The sequence below is a fragment of the Mytilus californianus genome, unplaced genomic scaffold (assembly GCF_021869535.1).
Source record: "Mytilus californianus isolate M0D057914Y unplaced genomic scaffold, xbMytCali1.0.p SCAF_3, whole genome shotgun sequence".
NCBI lineage: Eukaryota > Metazoa > Mollusca > Bivalvia > Mytilida > Mytilidae > Mytilus > Mytilus californianus.
The window spans coordinates 1,707,575-1,735,556 of record NW_026262679.1 but is presented as its reverse complement, the minus strand read 5'-3'; the positions used below and the strand labels follow the sequence as shown (position 1 = coordinate 1,735,556).

Genomic DNA, 27,982 nt, shown 5'->3' with positions numbered 1-27,982 from the left:
ATCACATATTAGAAACGTCATACGATGGGCTTTAACCTAAAACTCATGAAGTAAATACGCATGCGCTTATTGCATCAGTTTTACGAAGTTTCCGATAAAAAAAGTCCACAAACAACTATATACAAGATCAAAGTTAATGTTTCATAGCTATAAATTTTATGAGGCACGGATTTAGTCAACATTATTGTATTTATTGATATCCTGAAATATTTCAGTACCTCCATAATTCGGATTCAGGATAGCCTGAAGTATTTCAGGATATCCTGAAATCGAACTATGAAGGTCCTGAAATATATCAGGATATTCTGAATTCGACTTGTCGGGGTCCTGAAATATTTCAAGAACTCCTTTAACACAATAGTTTTGACTAAATCCGCGCCTCATCCAATATCCACTGAAAGTCATGTATACAAAGAGGGAAAGGAGTCTTTGTATTCTTTTAAATATGAAACACACACAAACTGGCCTTTTGAAAAAAAGTTTTGAGTTATTTTATGTTTGTTTTCCTTCGATCGGTTCATTTGGGTACCTTTTATATATTTCTGAAAATAAAACTGAAATCGACGATTACTAGTAACGCATTATTTTATTTTTTTAGTAACACGTATTTTTTTTTGTAGTTTAAGCTAAACATTCCATTGAAATACAAAATCATGATTGAAGTTTTGTTATTCAGACTTCCTGTATTGATCTGTATTGGCCTTGATAAGGGATGGACAGTTGGTTCCTGATATCCTTTTCCCAACCAACTCCCACTTCCCTCCCTTACTCCTAGACGAAAATCGACCACTTTTTTTCTGCAGACCACTCTTTTTTAAAAGGACATTTGACTTGATACTTTATGAAGATTATTTGTTCCAATTTTTATGAAAAAAACACCGATGATTTTTTTTTAATTAGATAAACATGCAACAGAGATCAACAACCAATGCCGTTTTTTACCAAAATCATGTATTTATTCAAGATAAAAGGCATGAATTTGACAGGTACAATATATTACAATGACACAGATATAGCACTAGACATAGTTTATAGACACTAAAATGATTTACATGTTTACTAAAAATTTTAATTTAAAAAATAAAATTATGAAAATTTTCATGATATTTTGATAATATGAATAGACTAGATTAAATAATGAGTGAAATTTAAATTGACTAGATTTTCACTGTAGCCTAATATCTTAGGATGACCCACAAAAGTTATTAAAACTTATTTCCAGTGGGGTCCTTTTATGACGAGACTTCCAGTTTACACCAAAGGTTGACACATAGAAATACAAACACAAATCATTTAGAATTTATCACAGATAAATGGTCAAAGCCCCAGTATAATTAATAAAAAACAGATTCTCTATTAAAGATGGATTTAAATTTATCCATCAAAATTTTTTTCACTTCTACTTTAAAATTATATTTTTTAGAGCAACTTTTAATCATGTCTGGTAACGAATTCTAGTCTTTTATTCCATTATTAAAGAAAGTGGTGGATTCACACCCTTTAATTCCTGGTATATAAAAGTTTTTACTACTAGATCTTGTATTGAAAGATGTTTCATTTCTAACAAAATTAGTATGTAAATAATTTGGGCATATATTGTTAAAAATGTTGAAAACATGATTGAGTCTTAGTTGTTTGACTATTACTAATATTGAAAAAGCCCACTTTCTTAAATTCAAAATATGTCACACTCTTTCTGGGATGTAATTGCAGAATAAATTGCAGAACAATCTTATTGTGTGCCACTTGAAGTTTCTTCTTCATTTGTTTTGATATACCTTCATACCAGCATGCACATGCATAGTCAAAATGACACTGAATCAGAGAAGAGCACAATGTATTCCTAGATTGGAACTTTAGACACTCTTTGTTTCTATATAAAAATTTAAGCCTTTGATTAACATTTTTCACTATAGAGTTGACAATAAAATCACCAGTTAGAAACTGATCAATAATCATGATATTTTACTAAAAATGAATTATTTTCAAAAGAATTGTCACACAAATTAAGAGCATACTTTTGTAACGCAGATATTTCAAGTCTTTTTACAAAAATCCGCATGCGTTTATCTTTTGAAACAAAAAAGTTGAAGTATGTCTGTCCAAAGGATAGAAATGTCCAAGAAACCGAAATTTTAAGTAAATGTCTAAAATTTCGACCCCTGGCATTTATCTCTAAACTTAGCACATGAAGGTATATTTTTCAAGTTATTGCATAGTTGAATTAACTAAGTGAAAAATAGCTTGTATGCAAATTTTCGTTAAAAAAATCACCGTGGGATCAAAACTGTATCGTATGCCCTGTCCAACCTCCTCCATATCGGGGGTCTCATTGGGGGTTCTGATCCCGGATCCCGCTAACTGTTTTGTCAGATTCCTGTATCCCGCTTACACTATGAACGTAAGCAATTTTCATTTTTTTGTAATTTCCCGTGTCCCGCTAGACTTCATTTCCCGTTTTCACGGCACAATAATATGACTTTCACGTGTCACGCTTACAAAAAATCGGCAATCCCGCGTCACACTTAGACCCCAATGAGGAAGGTAGTAATGCCCTTTACCGCGTCAGGCGTCAAACGGTCATTTTAGGCTACCGTTAGCGTCAAATTGGTTAAAAATTTACCGTGATTCGTCAAAATATCCTTATCGTGATTCGTCAGAGGTCTGAAATAATTATCGTTACCGTTATTTTTGGAAAAAATTTAACGTGATTCGTCAAAATCAGTCGATTTTTTTATCGTCTAAAAGAGAGTGTACATTTTATCGTCATGTACCAAAAATTACCGTTAACGTCATTTGGCAAGAATTTTTACCGTTAATCGTCATGAGGGTACCCCCATTACGACCCTCAATGAGACCCACCATATCCAGTATGAGCTATGATCCGGATGTTCAGAATAAAACCATCAATGGTTTCGAATTTTACTTTTTGTCATTCTAGAAATTGACCTCAGAATACTAGTTCCCTGTTTATCTTTATATCCTTTTATCGTTCAGTAAAGTGAATCATTTCGTTCTTTTACGGTCCAAAGTACACAAAACGGTTTATAGTTTTCACAGTGTTTGTTTCAAAAAAACTGTTGATATGGAGTGGGTGAGCCACTACGTTCAATATAGTTTGGCACTAATATTTGGATATTTTTTCGCTGCCATGTCAGTAATGGGTATTATTTGGAGATTTATTCGGCATCCAATAAAGTCTGTCACGACTGCTTGGCCAAAGACAAGGGATGTAATGCCAGCCTGTTTGAATGACCCAACATTAGGTTCCCACGGATTCATACACTTAGAGGCAAGTACAAGTATTCATCACAATCTGACCGCTTCCCGTAAATCTATGTATTAGCTATAATGTACTCGCATGACACCTGGAATATCACTCCTCGAAAGCTTATCCTGTTTTCAGGTTATTCTGAAATTCGCACAGAACGCAGCGAAATAGGTACATCGTACCTTTCAAATCTTTTTGTTCTACTTAGATTGCTAACTATTTTTATGTTTGAATTTTTCCTTTGTATATAATAAACATTAGTCATAAATTTGCACTGCACGTAACCGCTTCGAACGACGTGTGTTTGAGAAGGGTAGTATGTCTTTCTTCAGAATGTTACATAGTCTACTTTTGTGCTTTTAAACAACAATATATTCAGTCATAAATACAATGCCAGATAATATATAATATAAAATTGTCTATAGATACTAAAGCACCCCTAAGGTCTGACCGAGGCATTGTTTCAACCCCTAAGATGTAATTTTTTTTGTCATTCTAGAAATTGACCTCAGAATACTAGTTCCCTGTTTATCTTTATATCTTTTTATCGTTCAGTAAAGTGAATCATTTCGTTCTTTTACGGTCCAAAGTACACAAAACGGTTTATAGTTTTCACAGTGTCTGTTTAAAAAAAACTGTTGATATGGAGTGGGTGAGCCACTACGTTCAATATAGTTTGGCACTAATATTTGGATATTTTTTCGCTGCCATGTCAGTAATGGGTATTATTTGGAGATTTATTCGGCATCCAATAAAGTCTGTCACGACTGCTTGGCCAAAGACAAGAGATGTTATGCCAGCGAAATAGGTACATTGTACCTTTCAAATCTTTTTGTTCTACTTAGATTGCTAACTATTTTTATGTTTGAATTTTTCCTTTGAATATAATAAACATTAGTCATAAATTTCCACTGCACGTAACCGCTTCGAACGACGTGTGTTTGAGAAGGGTAGTATGTCTTTCTTCAGAATGTTACATAGTCTACTTTTGTGCTTTTAAACAACAATATATTCAGTCATAAATACAATGCCAGATAATATATAATATTAAATTGTCTATAGATACAAAAGCACCCCTAAGATCTGACCGAGGCATTTTTTCAACCCCTATAAGATGTAATTATTTTTACCTTGCAAAATATTTACTGCTGCTAGACCCTTAGAAGTTTTTTGCGTATAATTGTACGTGTCAGATGAAAAAAACAAAAAAATACACCCCTAAGATGTATAAATTTTACACCCCCTCAAAAACAACCATCCATCCCCCTTTAGCAGACATTATCTGGAATGGTCCATTGCTAGCTAGCATGTTGAAATCCAACCCTCGAGATCCAACCAAGCAGGATGTATATATATATATATATATATATGTTTAACATTATGTTATTGTCATGAATATGCATGTGACATTTTAGGCTGGACTCTAAACAGTATAAATCGATCAATCGATCATAGTATGTCTATGATAATTTTTACTTTCCATTTTTATACATTTTCTTAGTCCAGATAGTAAATGACATCTGCTGATGAATTTTTGAATTTTGATTTTATAGACCCGTCAAGTTATTGACCGGTAAGGGGTCAAATATAAAATAAAAAAAGGCTTCCAATACTCATAATTATTTTGACTAACATTTTCCAAGATCAAAAGGACAGAAAGAAATGATTTAATGCCAGTTTTTTAACACGTTCAAAGTCTATTTTGAAGTTGTTTTCTTTATTATTATATTTTTATCGAAATTTCTTGTCAGTGTTGTTTAAACAACGTTGACCTAGGCTTTTACGATTTCAGAGATAAATCATTGGGATTAATATACATGACATAGGGATCAACATCGACCTTCTCTAAAAACAAAAACTGATTAAAATTCGGGTCTCAATGGGTTTGTTTTTTTCTCCTTTACCAGGAAGTCGTTATAAAAGTTCGTTGGAAGACTCCATGTAAAAGATTTGTGAAACAACGCATAAAATAAAAAAAAAATGATGAGTTGTGAACGTAAATGATACGGGTATCTAACAATACAACAAAACCAAAAAAAAAAATACCCAGAGTCATATTTTGATGTTATTATTTCCTTCAGGTATCTGAATTTTTACGGACGATATCACTACGATATCTTTATGTTTTCGGATAAACCTCAGTTATCTGAGTTTACAAGGACATTATGTCAGGCTCAAGTAACCTGACTTTCCAAGGACAATATGTCTATGTTAAGGACAGGCACAAGTAACCTGACTTTCCAAGGACAATATGTCTATGTTAAGGACAGGCACAAGTAACCTGACTTTCCAAGGACAATATGTCTATGTTAAAGACAGGCACAAGTAACCTGACTTTACACGGACAAAATATCTATGTTTTAAGTAGGTAAATTGACTTTTCACGGACAATATCTCTTATGTTTTCAGAGAGGCATAATTAACCTGACTTTTCACGGACAATATTTTTAAGTTTTAGAAGAGGCTTTGGTGATCTGACTTTTCACGGACAATATCTCTATGTTGTAGGAGAGACTTCATTAATCGGACTTTTCACGGACAATATCTCTATGTTGTAGGAGAGACTTCATTAATCGGACTTTTCATGGACAATATCTCTATGTTTCAGGAGAGACTTCATTAATCGGACTTTTCACGGACAATATCTCTATGTTGTAGGAGAAACCTCATTAATCGGACTTTTCACGGACAATATCTCTATGTTGTAGGAGAGACTTCATTAATCGGACTTTTCATGGACAATATCTCTATGTTGTAGGAGAGACCTCATTTATCGGACTTTTCATGGACAATATCTCTATGTTGTAGGAGAGACCTCATTTATCGGACTTTTCATGGACAATATCTCAATGTTGTAGGAGAGACTTCATTAATCGGACTTTTCACGAACAATATCTCTATGTTGTAGGAGAGACTTCATTAATCGGACTTTTCACGGACAATATCTCTATGTTGTAGGAGAGACTTCATTAATCGGACTTTTCACGGACAATATCTCTATGTTGTAGGAGAGACTTCATTAATCGGACTTTTCACGGACAATATCTCTATGTTGTAGGAGAGACTTCATTAATCGGACTTTTCACGGACAATATCTCTATGTTGTAGGAGAGACTTCATTAATCGGACTTTTCACGGACAATATCTCTATGTTGTAGGAGAGACTTCATTAATCGGACTTTTCACGGACAATATCTATATGTTGTAGGAGAGACCTCATTAATCGGACTTTTCACGGACAATATCTCTATGCTGTAGGAGAGACTTCATTAATCGGACTTTTCACGGACAATATCTCTTTGTTTCAGGAGAGATCTCATTAATCGGACTTTTCACGGAAAATATCTCTATGTTGTAGGAGAGACTTCATTAAATTGGACTTTTAACGGACAATGTTATAGTTATTGTGTAAGCAAATCTGTATATCTCATTTAATCTACACGGCTCGGGTGACCCTACTCTAACCGAACGACGTAGGATTTCGGGTTAAAGGGTCATCCCGATCGTACAGATTAGATGATATACACCAATTTGATTAGCCAATAACTGTTTTAACACATGACGCCATTAGTTTACATGAACGTTTTGGAAATATGCGGACGATATTCCGTATCTAGGGATCCTAGGAAAGTTTTCTTTATGTAGTAAAAAATTGGTAACTTTTAAATTATCAACTTTTTTGATATTCAGGCTTCTTCTTAATTGTTACATTATTTGGAGAATTGCGATTTAATGACATATTTTTTTATCGTTTCCAGTAAATTTATTCACAATTCTTATATAAATTCTTGACGATTTAGAACTGGACAGTGTAGACACCTACATATATTGTTGAAACATATAAAGTTGCCCTCTAGATGTCCTTTGGTTGTTTTTGTCGTTTGCATGATTGCTGTCTTATTGTTCTGGTACATACTTAAATATGAACCTCATTAAATTCGATCCCAAAATAGTCACTAAAAAGGAATAAATATTCAAAAAGTCGTAATAAATTCCATTGAGCACAAAACGAATCCAAATCAGATTTCTTTTATTTGGATATTCTAAAATACATTTCTTTTTTTAGCATAAATTACAAAAAAATATTATCTTGTTCGACTTTCAAACACTGATTTAACATTTACGTTGTACACAAAATATCATAGAATGTTCCCGCCCAGTTTAAGGATTCCGAATGAGAAACACTTTCTATTTCATATTTTGAAACGACGAAGTTTGTACAAAGTTAATTGATTGGCTATGTTGTGACCTCAAGGTCAGTGGGGAGGTAATGACGTTGCTGACGTAAAATGTTGTTTTCGCAACGCCAAACTATGACTTATCGGGAAAAGATGCATTTTTCGACTGATTTTAAGCATTAGCTTGAAAACGAGTTCATGGATCGCCATTTTTGAAAATGATATTTGGCTTGATTATGTATGAAGGTTATTTGTACCAATTTTCAAGAACAAATCACCGATGGAATTTTTTAAATTAGATTAATATACGTCAAAAAAAGCCGTTTTTATCTAAAATCATAATAATTTGATAAAAATGAACTATATCCAAAGAAATGTCACACAAATTCAAAGCATACACATGTAAAAAAGATATCCCAAATATTTTTACAAAAATCCGCTTGTGTTTATCTTTTGAAACAAAAAAGTTGGGTATGTTTATCCAAATGATAGAAATGTCCAGGAAACCGAAATTTTTAGTAAGTGTCTTAAAATTTAACGCCATTTATGTCTTAAAGTAGCACATAAAAGTATATTTTTTATTACAATTTTGAATTGGGCGTATGACATTTGCGCCGATTTTTAAAATTTTCATTCTTTATTTGCGCCGATTTCATTTTTAGCTCACCTGGCCCGAAGGGCCAAGTGAGCTTTTCTCATCACTTGGCGTCCGTCGTCCGTCGTCCGTCGTCGTCGTCGGCGTCGTCGTCGTCGTCGTCGTCGTCCGTCGTCGTTAGTTTTTTACAAAAATCTTCTCCTCTGAAACCACTGGGCCAAATTTAACCAAACTTGTCCACAATCATCATTAGGGTATCTAGTTTAAAAAATGTGTCCGATGAACCCGCCAACCAACCAAGATGGCCGCCATGGCTAAAAATAGAACATAGGGGTAAAATGTAGATTTTGGCTTATATCTCTGAAACCAAAGCATTTAGAGTAAATCTGACATAGGGTAAAACTGATTATCAGGTCAAGATCTATCTGCCCGGAAATTGCCAGACAAATCTGACAACCTGTTGTTGGGTTTCTGCCCCTGAATTGGTAAATTTAAAGAAATTTTGTAGTTTTTGGTTATTATCTTGAATATTATTATAGATAGAGATAAACTGTTCAGCAAAGTAAGATCTACAAATAAGTTGTCATGGCCAAAATTGTCAGTCGACCCCTTTAGGAGTTTTTGCCCTTTTAAGTTAATTTTTAACAATTTTTTGTAAATTTTTGTAATCTTTTACAAAAATCTTCTTCTCTGAAACTACTGAGACAAATTTAACCATACTTGGCCACAATCATTATTAGGGTATCTAGTTTAAAAAATTTGTCCGATGACCCCGACTTCCAACCATCATGGCCGACTTGGTTAACAATAGAACATAGGGGTAAAATGCAGCTTTTGGTTTATATCTCTGAAACTAAAGCATTTAGAGCAAATCTGACATGTGGCAAAAATGTTCATCAGATTAAGATTTATCTGCCCTGTAATTTTCAGACGAATCCGACAACCCGTTGTTGGGTTGCTGCCCCTGAGTTAGTAATTTTACAAAAATTTTGCAGTTTTTTGTTATTATCTTAGATATCATTATAATATCTAATATCTAACTAATACTATTAATTATGATTTTAACCTTATTTTACATGATTTCCAAAGCATCAGTAAATACAGTTGAGCGACACAGGCTCTTGAGAGCCTCTAGTTTCATTTGCGTCGATTTTATATTTGCTCCTAATTGTATTTACAGTTTAATACAGGTGAGTAAATATTTGTAAATGTACTATACCTTGAATGTATATTGGTAAAATCTGGTTATAAACGTTGTTCACTTATGTTTAAGTTAAGAAAATCCAGGCCGTTACGTATGTTAAAATGCGAACTCTAGAAATGCCCGCATCAGTACGTTAGCCAGAGAAAGAAAAGATGGACTTCGTTACTGACAATTACGACAAATATAGAGACGAAATCACAAGAAAGGAATATATTAGATGTGTTGCCTATGCAAGAACAGATTTATGATTTTAATGTATTCCGTTTTTATGGATTTTAATGTTGTAAATAGATTTTTAATTCGTCATTTTAGTATAAACAAAGTAAAAACAGAGTGCTTTTATCTTAGGTTTTTACTTCTTGATTTTAAAGTATGTGAACACAGTGCTTTTAAATTGACTTATCCTGCTCAAAATCATACTTCCACCTCCCCGTGGTGAGTAGAGGACAACAGTTATATACATGTTATGATTGACAATTCATAACATTTGTACAACTGGCGAACGGAAGAGGTCTATAATGATAAATGAAAAATAACATTCACCTGTAATTTACCTGTAAAAAAATCGGCTCAAATGAAAAAAACAATCGGCGCAAATGCAAAACGCCGTTTGAATTGTCCAGGTAAAAAATAGCTGGTATGCAAATTTTAGTCAAAAATTCACCGTGGGATCAAAACTGTATCGTATGCCCTCAAGGGAAGACCTACTATACTAATCTGACTTTTCACGGACAATATCTCAATGTTAAGGGAAGACCTACTATACTAATCTGACTTTTCACGGACAATATCTCTATGTTAAGGGAAGACCTACTATAATAATCTGACTTTTCGCGGACAATATCTTAATGTTAAGGGAAGACCTACTAGACTAATATGACTTTTCACAGTCAATATCTCTATGTTAAGGGAAGACCTACTAGATTAATCTGACTTTTCACGGAACATATCTCTATGTTAAGGGAAGACCTACTATACTAATCTGACTTTTCACGGACAATATTTCTTTGTTAAGGGAAGACCTACTATACTAATCTGACTTTTCACGGACAATATCTCAATGTTAAGGGAAGACCTACTATACTAATCTGACTTTTCACGGACAATATCTCAATGTTAAGGGAAGACCTACTATACTAATCTGACTTTTCACGGAAAATATCTCAATGTTAAGGGAAGAGCTACTATACTTATCTGACTTTTCACGGACAATATCTCTATGTTAAGGGAAGACATACTATACTAATCTGACTTTTCACGGACAATATTTATATGTTAAGGGAAGACCTTCTATACTAATCTGACTTTCCACAGACAATATCTCAATCTTAAGGGAAGACCTACTTTACTAATCTGACTTTTCACGAACAATATCTCAATGTTAAAGGAAGACCTACTATACTAATCTGACTTTTCACGGACAATATCTCTATGTTAAGGGAAGACATTCTATACTAATCTGACTTTTCACGGACAATATCTCTATGTTTAAGAAGAGACCTCATAATCGGCATTTTCACGGATGATATCTTTATATCTCTATGTTAAGGTGAGTCCTTATTAATCTAACTTTTCACGGACAATATCTATGTTTTAGAAGAGACCTCATTAATCTGACTTTTCACGAACAATATCTCTATTTTTAAGAGAAACCAGAGCAATCTGACTTTTCCCGGACATTATATCTATGTTTTAGAAGAGACCTTATTAATCAGGCTTTTCATGGACCATTACTTTTCACAGACAATATTTGTATGTTTTAGGAGGTACGGTTGCATTATGTGGCAAGTGGAGATGAAAGTAAACCATTAATGCTATTTCTGCATGGTTTCCCTGAATTTTGGTATTCATGGCGACATCAAATCAGAGAGTTCAAGAAAGATTACAGGTATTATACTTTGATATAAGCTTATACGTGTTCATATGATAACATGAATACACATTCAACGTTAAAACTGGATGAAAAATTTAAGGAAAACATAAAAATTATGTAAATAATATCACATTAAACATTTTTCTTTTTTACGTCATTTTCAAACTGCTTACATATCACATTGCTTAGATTATATAAATAAGACAGCAATATTAATCATTTAAATCTAAGTCAGGATACTAGTACATCAATAGATAAATAATTATATTACTAAAACGGAATTCGCACAAATGGAGAGATGGAGCGCAAAAAGGTATGATATTCTACGCATATTTCATGCATGCAATGGTTTTGAATAGAAGTGCGTTGTGTATTCCAGATGTGTGGCCATCGACTTGAGAGGATATGCAGACTCTGATAAACCAAGTGGTATAGCAGCCTATAATACGGAGAAAATGATCGCCGATATCAAACAACTGATCCCAGCCTTAGGTAATTAGCTATTAGGCCCGAGAACACAGTTATTTCGTAGCGCATTTCTTTTAGACAATAAAGTCAAATTAAAAAAATCGCACCTGCTCTATTCCAAAAAGATTTTTACAGTGTAGTTTACTACTATTGGGACAAATAATTTTAAAATTATAGAAAAGTCTACCACCTCTAACTCAATATATTGACAGTTCTATGTTAAGGGGGTCTAAAATTCAGTTTGACAGCTTCAGACTTACTAGATTTTGACCTTTTTTAACTGGACCAAATCACTACTTAAAATAAAGATTCAGCACCCAAATTTTTTTAACATGTAATTTCATCCCCTTACTTAATATTTCATGCATAAAATATAAAGAAATAAATTAGGAAAGTGTATGAAAAAAATTTGCAAGTTATACACTGTCCACACTAGGGACTATATTTGAAGACAACGAAAAGACAACGAAAATTTTTTCTAAGGACGATAACTGTGTCCTCGGACCAATAGTACCTTAGGAACAAAGAGTTAAGGAGTCAGTTATCATTTATTGATACTTTCAGATGTTGTAGTAACTTTCCTGTCCTCTTATCCTCTTTTATGTCTTGTCACCGAATACGACTTTTCAACAGATTTTCACTTGTCATAACAGGCGCCAATAGTTTTGTAGGAACTATTCCAGATTAAAGTGTGTAACATAGTGTTTTTGTCTTGGAAGGACTTCCTTTATTCTTCTTTCTTTCTTTCTTTTTGATTGTGACCCCCACTTTTAAAATTGACTCCCTTTTCTCGTCAACAGCTATTTCAAATACGACATAAAAACACCAATTATACAATTTATTAATAACGAGATTAGTTTGAAAAAGTGTAGATAGATGTAAGCCACAATTGTTTTCTTTTCTTTTTACAAAGGATACAGAACTTGCGTATTGGTTTCCCATGACTGGGGTGGCGTGCTTGCATACCAGTTTGCTGGTAAACACCAAGATATGATAGATAAATTGATTGTTATGAATGCACCTCATTCTGGATCATTTCGGGAGTATATGAAGAAAAATAAATCACAGGGCAAAAAATCTTGGTAGGTAAACTTTTAAACTTCTTAGCAATAATTAGGGGGGGGGGGCTTTATCTATATTTAAACATCTCAATAAAAACTGTGATATTATAGAAATGTCTTGATTCAATGTCTTTATACTAAAGTTTCGCGTCAGTAAATTTGTTATCAAAATGTTGTACATGATGATTTGAACGGATTAAGAGGTATGACATTTCGGAATAACATTAATTTGCAATACCAAACTTAAAAGTCTGGAAAGAATACCGAAAAGAGGAAAAACATGCCGAGTTCACACCTTATAAAGGCAAAATGGGAACGGATCAGGGCATACACTTCTGTGAAATGTGCAGCTTGATTAGTTAAGTGAAACAGCAAAATTCCTATAGCAGAAAATGAAAGAAAACCTTCAGGAACAACTATTTATTATTAGGTTTTGATGATTTTAATTCTGTGATCTTATCAATAGATTGATAAATATTGTTTGAGTACACCTTCAACTGAGGAAGGTTTCAACGAACGAGTCTTGATAGTATCATGCAGGTTATGGGTTATAATTTTTTAAGTCTATAGCGCTGAAGGTATACCTTAACCAAGGTACGGAGCAAAGTTCAATTATTTAAGCAAGGAGTTTAGACAAACAACAGAAAGTAACCTAGGGTTAAATATTATCCCATTGTTATGATATTTGACCCAACGATGCTCAACCGGATCGAGGTCAGGTAATTTATTGCTTGATTTGTTGGCGTCCAGAAAAATCCTGAAATGTCCTGAAGTGTTTGCCACTGGGCGTTAGTCATATTTAAATCAGTCAATCAATCAATCATTTAAAACTTGTAGGTACATCATGTTTTTCCAAACACCATGGATTCCGGAGATAATTTTTTGGCTGTTTGATTATGAAACCGTACAACAAGTGTTTACTGGTAAACGTAGCGGTTTAGCTGTATCAAAAATGTCAGTTGATGATGTTGAGGCATACAAATATGCATTATCTAGACCAGGTAGGTACCATATATAGATACACGCAAATTTGTACATCTAACTGCAGGTAAGGCCTACAAAAGGTATGGCTGTGAAAACACATGTCGAATTTTCCTTCTGCTTAAGCATGATACATGTTTATAAAGTATAACACCTTGTAATATAAGCATAATTAAATGTTTAATTCAAGTAATAATAAAGTGTAATATAAACATAATTAAATGTTTAATTCAAGTAATAATAAAGTGTAATATAAACATAATTAAATGTTTAATTGAAGTAATAATAAAGTGTAATATAAACATAATTAAATGTTTAATTCAAGTAATAATATAAGTGTAATATAAACATAATTAAATGTTTAATTCAAGTAATAATAAAGTGTAATATAAACATAATTAAATGTTTAATTGAAGTAATAATAAAGTGTAATATAAACATAATTAAATGTTTAATTCAAGTAATAATATAAGTGTAATATAACCATAATTAAATGTTTAATTCAAGTAATAATAAAGTGTAATATAAACATAATTAAATGTTTAATTCAAGTAATAATAAAGTGTAATATAAACATAATTAAATGTTTAATTCAAGTAATAATAAAGTGTAATATAAACATAATTAAATGTTTAATTCAAGTAATAATATAAGTGTAATATAAACATAATTAAATGTTTAATTGAAGTAATAATAAAGTGTAATATAAACATAATTAAATGTTTAATTCAAGTAATAATATAAGTGTAATATAAACATAATTAAATGTTTAATTCAAGTAATAATAAAGTGTAATATAAACATAATTAAATGTTTAATTCAAGTAATAATAAAGTGTAATATAAACATAATTAAATGTTTAATTCAAGTAATAATATAAGTGTAATATAAAAATAATTAAATGTTTAATTCAAGTAATAATATAAGAGAAGAATATAAGGCTAGACCATTTCAAATTTTTATTCTTTATACATGGATTGGACAACAAAAATTATGTATACGAAAATTTGTTATTCAGCAGTTAACTATCTCTATTTCAGATTAATTGATTTTATTCAATTTTATTTATATTTTATATTTCTTTAAATGTACGAAGTTCATGTATTTGGCCTTTTTGGTTGCATAAGACATTGATTTAGTTACTTATTCTAAAAATTTGTCCTGCCCCAAAAAATTGAATTCGTACATTGGATCCAAAAGTCAGGGTAATTTAAAATCCAATTTGGGGCTTTTATTCTAATATCCTTTTGCCCTACGAACTACAATATCTACCCCACTACTTGTTGCTAAATCCAAATTTAATAACTTGTTGTGAAACATTTTTAAGATGCAAAATATAGAACTTCTGTAATAGCTAATTTTGTTTATATAATATTTGTATACTAGTAATAAATTGCGTTTTGTAGGGTATTTATAGTCCCTATTCGGGAATGTATTCGACAACTAAACTTTTCATCAAAATGGTCACTTTGACAGTATTAAAGATTGAAGAGAAAATACGAATGTACTGATATAATAAAAGTAAACATTACATGATTCCAACCCTTCGTTGTAAATGTATCAATAATCTGCATTATGACTTTATTAAAACACTCTTTAACTTTAGTAAAGGAATTTACCTCGGGAGACAACGACTGTAATTGATTCAACAAGAGACCAAATAAAATGGATGTAAGCAACTATAGATCACCATTCTTCCTTCAACAATGTGCAAAACATATACTGTATAGTAAGCTATGAACAAACCTGACATTACTAAATGTAAAACTATTCAAACAAGAAAACCAACGTCCTGATTTATAATAAGATAATAAACGAAAAACATATAAACAACCAACGACAACTATTGAATTACTGCTCCTATATTTAGTTAATATGATTTATAGGTGGACTTACTGCACCAATTAACTACTACCGAGCAGCACTTCGGTACCCTCCAGGAAAATTCATTTACAATACCATAGAGACACCAACATTGGTCATCTGGGGATGCAAAGATACTGCTTTAAACAAAGAAATAGCTTCATTGCCATCCAAATATGTCCCAAATCTTACCGTTAAATACGTTGAAGATGCCAGCCACTGGGTTCAGATGGATAGCCCTGAGGAAGTGAACAAATTGATGCGGGAATGGCTCAGTGCCTAAGACTTGTTTCAGGATAACTGTTTTCTTTTTTTTGACAATCATAACCAAAAGGTTGTACATATAAACGTAGTTTTCATGATAGGTTGATTTTATGTATCTGTCAATCACTATTATAAATTGGATTATAAGAGTAGTTGATAGATTTTTCTATATTTTAATAAAATAACTAGGAGAAATTAACAACATTTAAAATGAAGAAGAGAGGTTTCCTTTAAAACATTTAATTATTTTAGTCTTTGTACAATACATTTGTAATTGAAACAGCAATTACAGTGTTATTTATAGCAATTACAGTGTTATCTATAGCAATTACATTGTTATCTATAGCAATTACATTGTTTAATATCTATAGGAACAGTTCGAGAACACCAAACACACAGTTTTGTGACAGTGCATTTTAATTAAGTTATTAATGAAGAATCTTTCGTTGACTACCTGTATAATCATTATATAATGATGCATGCTATCTAAGCTGAATGCAAAACATTCAATTTAACCTCAGTGTGGGCAGCTCTGATTTCATTAGCTTGAGGATTAAATGATAAATTCCTAAATCCTGCCGGACACAACTGTATATTTGTTCAACATAAACCATTTGTTTGATATTGAACATCATGTGGTAAATATTTAATGCATATTTAGGACGTTGTAGGAAAAAGAAAAAGAAAAAAAGATCTCTAGACTGAAATATTGAATAAAACTTCAATTTAAATTTGAAGGGGGACGTAGGTATTTAATAATGTTAAACAAAGTATGCTCCCTTTGTAGCATGCGCTCGTCGACTTTTATTTACTAGTACTCGTGGTAAACATTCAGTAAGTAGTTCACAATTCTAACAATCAAAGATAGAACATCAGATTAGCCTTAAATAACAGGCCACCTACAGACCCCTCAAACAGTTGTTGTAAGGGTTCTTAACGTACAGAGAGCATGTCACTCTCTAAAAGAGAGACAAAAGATACCAAAGGGACATTCAAACTCATAAGTCGAAAATAAACTGACAACGCCATGGCTTAAAAAGAAAAACACCAACAGACAAACAATAGTACACAAAACACAACATAGAAAACTAAAGGATGAGCAACTTGAACCCCACCAAAAACTGGGGGTGATCTCGGTTGCTCCGGAAGGGTAAGCAGATCCTGCTCCACATGCATGTGGCACCCGTCGTGTTGCTCATGCTATAATAAACCCGGTGATAAGTCTAATTCGGTAGGTCATATTCGGGAAAAGGGGACGGGATTGTAGTTATGACATTAGGAACATATCCGCTATCATATGTGAAACTGATATTCCGTAACGGTCAACCACTCGTGATGGCGTCCGTAAAATTTACGAAGGGATGATTTCAACTTCACCACTTGGAACTCTTGGTTTAATAGCCTCCTTGTGAGCAGCAGCCCTCTATCAAGGAAATCATGATAGGAAATACAAACCCTGGAGTATGGTATCAACTGGGAGATATATACTCCGTATGCAGGCGGTGATGGAATGTTGCTACATAAAAATGGAAAGTTCTCAATTGGGAAGCTGAAATCATCTCATTTGTCATAAAGTTTTGTTTTCAACCGACCTTCATTGTCAATTTCTAGATGTAAGTCAAGATATTTAGGCAGACTTAACTGTATCTGTTGTATCCTTTATCTCAAGCTCGACGGGATAGATGCGTTCAACATAGTCACCAAATTAAACGAGGTATATGATTTAACGTCCCCATTCACTCCGGACGTTGCTGCGATTTTATACATCCTGCACAACCAAACAATTGAAATCTTTTGGAAAACATATATAAAAAAAATGTCCTTAATACAATAGTTTTGCTTCCACAATATTTATTTGTACACTCGAGATGTTTTTGTCAACAAAGCATTGTAACCTTGCATTTTCAACAAGCAAGTACAATAAAAAGAAAGCAAAGTCAGTGGCGTAGCTAGGCCATTTTTAAGTGTACGCCCGGACCTCGGTGAGGGGCCTGTGGGCCTTGAGCGGTTCCAGGGCAGAGGACTTCCTGGTAGGAGGTTCGAGGGGGCAAACCCCGGAAGCTCACGCGTTATCGAAAGATATACCATTTCTGTCATTAAAAACTCTTCAATAGCAACATACCTTAAAGTCTAATTTGTATATTATAATGTGTTAATTTGGAATCTAATGATCATTGGTCTTAGAGAAAACGTCGAAACCAGTTACTGTAAAATATATTAAAAAGGAGATGTGGGGTAAAACAATCAATCGACAAAAAATCCAAAACTTTAGAGCAAATCTCCATTTCAATGTTGTCGTTCTATTAATTATGATGACCATCTAAATTTCTTCAATTTCTATGCGCAAATTCCTTTAATAGACACATGAAATAATTAATTTTCATAGGTGGCCAGGTGTAATATAAAAATTCGTAAAGAGTTCCGTGGAACCCTTTCTCTCTATATCAATTACCATAAGGTAAAAATAAATTATTTAAATGCCCAAAAAGGCGCAAGCCAGAGCCGACCGTGCAAGACCCTCATGGGTAGACAAGGTCGTTAAAAAAAAACCCTTGTCGTCGTCGCGCTTTGTCTTGCTTGGGATTGCTGATGTCCGTGTAAAATTGTAATATTGACTAAAAAGTGAATCCATTATCAGTCAACAACAGGATTTAAGAAAAAATCTAACTTTTTTTAGATGCTTTTTCTTGATCTTGAAGAATAATGTCCAAAATAAATGATCCCAGACTGTCTGTTAAATGCAATTAAACAAAGTCAGTAAATTCTGAAAAAATATTTTTAAAAATGCTTTAGACATTATCTGGTAATCTTAAAAAAGGTTCTGCCAAATTTTCATAAAATTCGATGAAAGTTTGACAAAGTAGTTGGTGTGTAATAAACTTTAACCCCAGACTGTATTTACAAAACAGCAATTGCTTACATCCACTTCATTAAACTTCGGTGGATAGTTGTCTCATTGGCAATCAAATCACATCTCCTTATTTTAATATTAACAAATAAAATTGAGAATGGAAACGGGGAATGTGTCAAAGAGACAACAACTCGACCAAAGAGCAGAAAACAGCTCAAGGCCACCAATGGGTCTTAAACACAGCAAGAAAATCCCGCACCCGACTCAATGGGCATCACACTAAACTTCGAAACATATAAATGAACCAAAATTTTAAAAAAACATACAAGGCTAACAAAGGCCAGAGGTTCCTGACTTGGGACAGGCGCAAAAATTCGGCGGGGTTAAACATGAATTGTGAGATCTCAACCCTCCCCTATACCTCTAGCCAATGTAGAATAAACAAACACAAAGCAATACGCACAGTAAAACTCAAAGTCCTTTTATCAGTTAAATACGTAACCCGAATAATCCAGTCGTTATATTACGATCACTACGATCACTCCTCGAGAAAAGTAGTGGATAGAGGGCGCTGAATTATTCGAGTTATAAAATACGGAAAAATCAAAAATACATTTTCATTATGCTCTGGGTAGTGTCTTTTGATCATAAAGAAGCTCGTGCCCAACTTTCGTATAATTTCATGAAGCTAGGTTTGACAAAGCTATTGATGTCTGAACAACTTTAACCTTATAATGTATCTAAATATTAGTACATTTATCAGTAAAATAAAAAGAAGTATTTTCAAAATTTTGCTCTGAATACTGTCTTTAATTTGGTCTTAAAAAGCTTTACTGCTTCAGTCCAACTTCCGTAAAATTCCACGAAGGTTTGACAAAGTAATTGATGTGTAAAAAAAACTTTAACCACAGCCTAAACCTAGATGTTGAAGACGCCGACGACGGAATCTAGGATCGCTAAGTCTAGTTTTTTGCGACATAGATGTCGCAGGATCGACTAAAATTAATGCAAACCATATATCGTATCTCAGCAGTTAATGAATTGCCTTAAGCAATAAGAAACTGCGTAGAATTCACAGTAGATTCAGACTGACAGAAAATAAACAAAAATATGATATAAGACCATTTGATCAAAAATTAAATTTCGTCACTTTTATCTCCAATTACAAGTCATTGAAGAAAGAATTGCAAGACTCGTTTGCTTTTAGCAAGTTCTTATATTTGTCTAGATTAAATTATTTTTCTCCTAAATTCATGTGTACGCCCGGGCGTATTGACGTAAACGTAGCTGTGCGCCTGGCCTGTGATGCAGGCTCTTGTGTTATGAGCACGTAAATCTATATACAAAACGCAATGTAATAATTGTTTTCATAAGAAACACTGATATTGAAACTTATGATAGCAAATTCACAATAATAATTAAAAGAATAGGGAAGGACACATAATTTCGTGTGTTGAATCCCCTCGCTACCCCTAAATGCTCAAACTGAAGTCTTTTCGTTTGTAAAGTTTTGACTACAACTTGCATCTGCTGATTTTAAGCTGAAAGTCATACATACCATAGACACTATCCAAGAAAAAGATTGACAAAATACACTGAAACGTATCTGGTACCTTTTGGTATGCCAGTTATTTCTTTCAAAAACAACAAATATGGTATCAATAAAAAAATGCAGTATTTTGACTTTATCTGTTTCAGATGAACCCCTTAAAACGTGTTCCATATATACCGTATGACGAGATTTTTTTAATATGTGTAAAACACTGCGTTGATGGTCTCAAGGTAGCGTGCTCCCCCTAGTTCGGGAGGTCGTGGGTCGGATCCCAGGTCAGGTCGAACCAAAGCCCTGAAAATCGGTATTTGCCGTTTCTCCGATAAGAATGCGGCATTTAGAAACTTAGAAATAAAAACAGACTAATTGTCCCGGAGTCGAATTATCTGTCCGAGTAGTTGATATGTCGTCCTACGGACTGTTACCTTGTGAACTAGCACTTTAAAATCCACCTCAGCGTGTCCGTCTACTACATCATATCATATTAACATGTTCTCGTCCATATTCATGCATTTAATTTGCATCTGGACAGCCATCAGGTGTAACAAGCTAGTGTAGCCATGGTGGGAATTTTTTTTGATTAATATAAAAAGTCTGAACCAACTCTGTTTTATTGTTTGAAGTACGAGTTACGGGCATATATCCATAAAATGGATTTAATCTGGCATGAATTCCTACTTTCATCCTCATGGCCACACACTCAGGACTGTCAAAACTGATAAAAATGTCCCAAGTTATTTTATTATGAAACGGGGTCCTCAGTTCTTTCGCCAAATTTAATACTTTATTAGTTCAATTTGTGAGATAACTTTACCAGTATGTACTAGTATTTGGCAATAAGGATGGCTAAACTTGACAAATAGAATTCTAAACCACTAGAGAAAAGGAAAACGGATATAGGATAGATACCTTCATTAGAAGACATTCCTTAGATGTTCTAGAAAAGATTTATATCAAAGTGTCGGTACATTTATTGCTGCTATTCATTTTTACAATTGCGGGAAGTTTTTCAACTATACAACTCATGCTTTGAAAAGACATCTGACGTCAAAATAAAGAACACATGCATAACTGGTTCTAAATAGATCACTTTAACTACAACAGAAACTTATTAATGCACCATCTCATTACTAGCTCACCTGACCCGAAGGGTTAAGAACTAATCTCATCACTTAGTGTAACAACAACCAATTGACCAACAAACAAGGTCTTATCGTTATATTTATATAATGAACACCTAAAACCTGTATATATATAATAATGGTTTGGGCGAGTTGATGTCGTTACTTGAAAAAAAAGCCTTTCGTATAAAAAAGAATTACGAACGTTTAGTTCTGAAGTCTTTTACCAATTAAAATTCAAATGTTGTCAATTAAATTCTTATACTTATTAAACTGTATGCTTTTCTGTAAATATGACTAATTGCAGAATAGTTTTACATAAATGACAAGTGGAAAACAAGATCTTTTTTTTTATTTATTTACTTCCCGATTTCAATTTCCTCAGATCAATCATCATAAACCAAGGAAATCATCTATACTTTCTCTCCCAGCCCTCTTCTTTTTAACTGAGGATTTCAACGATTACAAAATAAAAAAAAAATCATTCATAATGGATAGTTAAATTTAATTGCAGCTACATATTGACATTCAAGTGTTCATTGGAGTGTCTAAAATAAAGAGTTAACTAATTAATATTTTATTATTACAATACATTTTAATGAACAAGTACTATACTATCGATAAAGAACACATTGAACTGGTCCATGTCAAAAAATAAAGTTGATAATGGAAACAGGGAATGTGTCAACTTCAGAGACAACAACCCGACCAAAGAGTAGAAAACAGCCCAAGGGTACCAATGGATCTTCAACACAGCGAAAAAATCCCGCATCCGGAGGTGGGCTTCAGCTGGCCCCTAAACAATAATGTATACTAGTTCAGCGATAATGGACGCCACACTTAACACCGAAACATATAAATGAACCAAAATTCAAAAAACATAGATTCAGACTTTGACAGAAATTAAACAAATATATTATATAAGACCATTTGATTAAAAATTAAATTTCGTCACTTTTATCTGCAATTACAATTCAAGGAAGAAAGAATTGCAAGACTCGTTTGCTATTAACCAGTTCTTTTATTTGTCTAAATCAAATTATTTTTCTCCTAAATTCATGTGTACCTCCGGGCGTATTGGCGTAAATGTAGCTGTTCGCCTGGCCTGTGATGCAGGCATGTGTGTTATGAGCACGCAAATCATTATACAAAACTCAATGTAATAATTGTTTTCATCAGAAGACTTATGATAGCAAATACACAATAATAATTAAAATAATAGGGAAGGACACATCATTTCGTGTGTTGTACCTCTCTCTACCCCTAAATGTTCAAACTGAAGTTTTTCCTTTGTAATTTTAAGCTGAAAGCCATATAACCATAGACAATATCCAAGAAAAAGATTGACAAAATACACTGAAACGTAACTGGTACCTTCTGGTATGCCATTTATTTCTTTCAAAAACCACAAATATGTTATCATTTAAAAAAAAACAATATTTTGACTTTATCAGTTTCAGATGAACCTCTTTCAAAACGTATTCCATATATACCGTATTATGAGATTATTTCTATTTATGTAACACACTGCGTTGATGGTCTCAATGTAGGGTGCTCCCCTAGTTTGGGAGGTCGTTGGTCGGATCCCAGGTTGGGTCAAACCAAAGCCCTGAAAATCGGTATTTGTCGCTTCTCCGATAAGAGTGCGGCTTATAGAAATTTAGAAATAAAAACAGACTAATTGTCCCGGAGTCGAATTATGTGTCCGGGTAGGGTGATATGTCGTCCTACGGACTGTTGTTACCTTGTGAACTATAGCACTTTAAAATCCATCTCGGCGTGTCCGTCTACTACATCATATCATATTAAAATTGAGAATGTAAATGGGGAATATCAGTGGTGGATCCAGAACTTTTCATAAGGGGGGGGGGGGGGGGGGCCCGCTGACTGACCTAAGGGGGGCCCGCTCCAGTCATGCTTCAGTGATTCCCTATATAATCAACCAAATTTTTCCCACGAAAGGGGGGACCCGGGCCCCGCAGGGCCCCCTCTCCCCCCCTGGATCCGCCTACGAATATTGTTCTCGTCCATATTCATGCATTAAATTTGCATCTGGACAGCCATCAAATATAACAAGCTAGTGTACTCTGTTTTATCCATAAAATGGATGTAATCCGGCATAAATTTCATTTAACAATTCCTACTTTCATCCACCAAAGATGAAGAACTGGATCTTCCTTTACTGTATTGGATACCTAAACTACATAAGTGTCCTTACAAACAACGGTATATTGCTGGGTCTTCAAAGTGCTCCACGAAACCTCTTTCTAAATTATTAACATCTATTTTATCAGCAATCAAAGCCGGGCTCCAAAGTTATTGTGAAACTGCATATTCTAGAGGTGGCGTGAATCAGATGTGGATACTAAAAAATTCCAAAGATCTTTTAGAGTACATACAATCTAAGACTCTCTCATCTTGCAATAGTATTAAAACATTTGACTTTTCTACACTTTACACAAGTATTCCCCATTCCAAACTAAAAGACAAATTGAAAGAGTTGGTATTACTTTGTTTCATTAAAAAGAATGGCGAACGTAGATACAAGTAAATTGTCTTGGGGAAGGATAAATCCTACTTTGTAAAGAATCACTCTGATTCAAACAAAAAATTCTCTGAAACTGACATTATCAAGATGCTTGATTTCTTGATTGACAACATATTTGTTACGTTTGGAGGACGTGTTTTTCAACAGACTGTCGGAATTTCAATGGGAACCAATTGTGCCCTCTTCTTGCCGACTTGTTTCTTTATTATTATGAGGCTGACTTCATACAGGAACTTCTTAGGAAGAAAGATAAGAAGTTAGCAATATCCTTTAACTCTACGTTCCGCTATATAGATGATGTTCTCTCACTAAATAATACAAAATTTGGTGACTATGTTGAACGAATCTATCCCATCGAACTAGAGATAAAGGATACTACAGATACAGTTAAGGCTGCCTCATATCTTGACTTACATCTAGAAATTGACAATGAGGGTCGGTTGAAAACAAAACTTTACGACAAAAGAGATGATTTCAGCTTCCCAATTGTGAACTTTCCATTTCTATGTAGCAATATTCCAGCAGCGCCTGCATACGGAGTATATATCTCCCAATTGATACGATATTCCCGGGCTTCTGTTTCCTATCATGATTTCCTTGATAGAGGATTGCTGCTCACAAGGAAGCTATTAAGCCAAGAGTTCCAAATGGTGAAGTTGAAATCATCCCTTCGTAAATTTTACGGACGCCATCACGAGTTGGTTGATCGTTATGGAATAACCGTTTCACAGATGATATCGGATATGTTCCTTATGTCGTAACTACAATACCCTTCCCTTTTCACGAATGTGACTTACCGAATTAGACTATTTACCGGATTTGTAATAACATAAGCAACACGACGGGTGCCACATGTGGAGCAGGATCTGCTTACCCTTCCGGAGCACCTGAGATCACCCCCAGTTTTTGGTGGGGTTCGTGTTGCTTAGTCTTTAGTTTTTTATGTTGTGTCATCTGTACTATTATTTGTCTGTTTGTCTTTTTATTTTTGGCCAGGGCGTTGTCAGTTTGTTTTCGATCTATGAGTTTGACTGTCCCTCTGGTATCTTTCGTCCCTCTTTCATCCTCATGGCCACATACTCAGGACTGTCAAAACTGATAAAACGTCTAAAGGTAATTTATTATGAAACGGGGTCCTCAGTTCTTTCACCAAATATAATACTTTATTAGTTCAACTTGTGAGATAACTTTACCAGTATGTACTAGTATTTGGCAATAAGGATGACTAAACTACTTGAGAAAAGGAAAACGGATATAGGATAGACACCTGCATTAGAAGACATCCCAAAGATGTTCTAGAAAAGATATATATCAAAGTGTCGGTGCATTTATTGCTGTTATTGATTTATACAATTGCAGGAAGGTTTTCAACTTTTGAAATGACCTCTGACGTCAAATTAAAGAACATGCATATCTGGTTCTGATTAGATAACTTTAACTGCAACAGAAACTTATCAATGCACCATCGTATTACTAGCTCACCTGAACCGAAGGGTTAAGAACTATTCTCATCACTTGGTGTAACAACAACCAATTGACCAACAAACAAGGTCTTATCGTTATATTTATATAGAAAACACCTTAAGCCTGCATATATATATAAATGGGTTGGGCGAGTTGATGTCGTTACCTGAAAAAAAAGCCTTTCATAATTATAAAAAAGAATTATGAACGTTTAGTTCTGAAATCTTTTACCAATTAAAATTCTGAAGTTGTCAATCAAATTCTTAATCTTATTGAATTGTATGCTTTTCTGTAAATATGACTAATTGCAGGATGGATAGTTTTATATAAATGACAAGACTTAATGCAAAACCGTAGATATAAAGGCGGGGAAGATGATAGTTTGGGAAATAAAATATTTCTTTTTTTAATTATATACTTCCCGATTTCAATTTACTCAGATAATCATCAGACACTAAGGAAATCATGCATGGTTTCTTCGGGGGGGGGGGGGGGGGGGGGGCACTTACTACTATGTGATGAGTATTAAGGATGAGCCGCTGGACTAGGTCACTATTTCATGCTCCATGATATATGAAACCGGACGGGTGATAAATTCAGATTAAATATATCATTAGGTTGATATTATCACTTGCTTGATTATATCATAAGTATCTGAAACTAATCAGATGTCAGTATTTATTTTTGATGCGGTAAAAGTGTAATATTGACTAAAAAATGAATCCATTATCAGTCAAAATTGATCCCAGACTGTCTGTTAATTGCAATTAAAAAAAGTCAGTCAATTCTGAAAAATAATTTAAAAAAATGCTTTAGACATTATCAGGTACGGTAATCAGAAAAAAGGTTCTGCCAAATTTTCAAAAAATTCAATGAAAGTTTGACAAAGTAGTTGGTGTGTAATAAACTTTAGACTATATCTACAAAACAACATGCAATTGCTTACATCCACTTCATTAAACTACGGTGGATAGTTTTCTCATTGGCAATCATATCACATCTCCTTAATTTAATATTAACAAAAAAAATTTAGAATGGAAACGGGGAATGTGTCAAAGAGACATGCAACAACTCGACCAAAGAGCAGAAAACAGCTCAAGGCCACCAATGGGTTTTCAACACAGCAAGAAAATCCCGCACCCGGAGTCGGGCTTTATATATATAGCTGTCCCCTGAACAAAAATGTATACTGGTTCAGAGAAAATGGGCGCCACACTAAACTCCGAAACATATAAATGAACCAAAATTTAAAAAAAACATACAAGACTTACAAAGGCCAGAGGTTCCTGACTTGGGACAGGCACAAAAAATGCGAAGGGGTTAAACATGTATTGTGAGATCTCAACCCTCCCCCTATACATCTAGCCAATGTAGAATAAACAAACACCCAGCAATACGCACAGTAAAATCAAAGTCCTTTTATCAATAAAATACGGAAAAATCAAAAATACATTTTCATTATGCTCTGGGTAGTGTCTTCATCATAAACAAGCTCGTGCCCAACTTTCGCATAATTTCATGAAGCTAGGTTTGTCAAAAAATCCATTTATCAGTAAAATAAAAAGATTTTTTTTCAAAAGTTTGCTCTGAATGCTGTCTTTAATTTGGTCTTAAAAAGCTTCTGTCCAACTTCCGTAAAATTCCACGAAGGTTTGACAAAGTAATTGATTTTAAAAAAAAACTTTAACCACAAACTAAACCTAAATGTTGACGACGCCGACGGCGACGGAATCTAGGATCGCTAAGTCTAGTTATTGCGACATAGATGTCGCAGGCTTGACTTAAATGCAAATTATATACCGGTATCGTATATCAGCAGATAATGAATTGCTTTAAGCAATAAGAAACTGAGTAGAATTCACAGTAGATTCAGACTTTGACAGATATGATATCAGACCATTTGATTAAAAATTAAATTTCGTCACTTTTATCTCCAATTACAAGTCATTGAAGAAAGGATTGCAAGACTTGTTTGCTTTTATCCAGTTCTTTTATTTGTCTAGATTAAATTATTTTTCTCCCAAATTCATGTGTACGCCCGGGACTATGTTGAACGCATCTATCCCATCGAACTTGAGATAAAGGATACAACAGATACAGTGAAGTCTGTCTCATGTCTAGAAATTGACAATGAAGGTCGGTTGAAAACAAAACTTTATGACAAAAGAGATGATTTCAGCTTCCCAATTGTGAACTTTCCAGTTTTTTTGTAGCAACATTCCAGCAGCGCCTGCATACGGAGTATATATCTCCCAGTTGATACAATACTCCAGGGCTTGTATTTCCTATCATGATTTCCTTGATAGAGGGTTGCTGCTCACAAGGAAGCTATTAAACCAAACAAAGTTTGTGAAGTTGAAATCATCCCTTCGTTAATTTTACGGACGTCATCACAAGTTGGTTGGCCGTCACGGAATATCCGTTTCACAAATGATAGTGGATATGTTCCTAATGTCGTGACTACAATCCCGTCCGCTTTTCCCGAATATGACCTACCGAATTAGACTAATTACCGGGTTTGTACTAACATGAGCAGCACGACGGGTGCCACATGTGGAGCATGATCTGCTTACCCTTCCGGAGAACATAAGATCGCCTCCAGTTTTTGGTGGGGTCCGTGTTGCTCAATCTTTAGTTTTCTATGTTGTGTTTTGTGTACTATTGTGTGTCTGTTTGTCTTTTTCTTTT

General features: G+C 33.8%; 2 protein-coding genes across 2 annotated transcripts in view; one reads left to right on the top strand and one right to left on the bottom strand.

Moving 5' to 3' along the window:
- Positions 1-27,982, bottom strand: part of LOC127733824 (uncharacterized) — a 131,146-nt gene that overhangs the window by 48,470 nt on the left and 54,694 nt on the right. The window lies entirely within an intron of this gene.
- Positions 2,984-16,086, top strand: LOC127733822 (epoxide hydrolase 4-like). Its single transcript, XM_052243213.1, has 6 exons — positions 2,984-3,292; positions 11,012-11,136; positions 11,501-11,613; positions 12,503-12,671; positions 13,488-13,651; positions 15,518-16,086. The coding sequence occupies exons 1-6, from the start codon at positions 3,086-3,088 to the stop codon at positions 15,775-15,777; spliced, it is 1,038 nt and encodes a 345-aa protein (XP_052099173.1). The 5' UTR covers positions 2,984-3,085; the 3' UTR covers positions 15,778-16,086.

Coding starts and splice junctions, on each gene's coding strand:
- LOC127733822 (XM_052243213.1), top strand. CDS start 3,086: ATGGAGTGGGTGAGCCACTACGTTCAATATAGTTTGGCACTAATATTT. Junction 3,293..11,011: donor ACGGATTCATACACTTAGAG/GCAAGTACAAGT, acceptor TGTATGTTTTAG/GAGGTACGGTTGCATTATGT. Junction 11,137..11,500: donor GAGTTCAAGAAAGATTACAG/GTATTATACTTT, acceptor TGTGTATTCCAG/ATGTGTGGCCATCGACTTGA.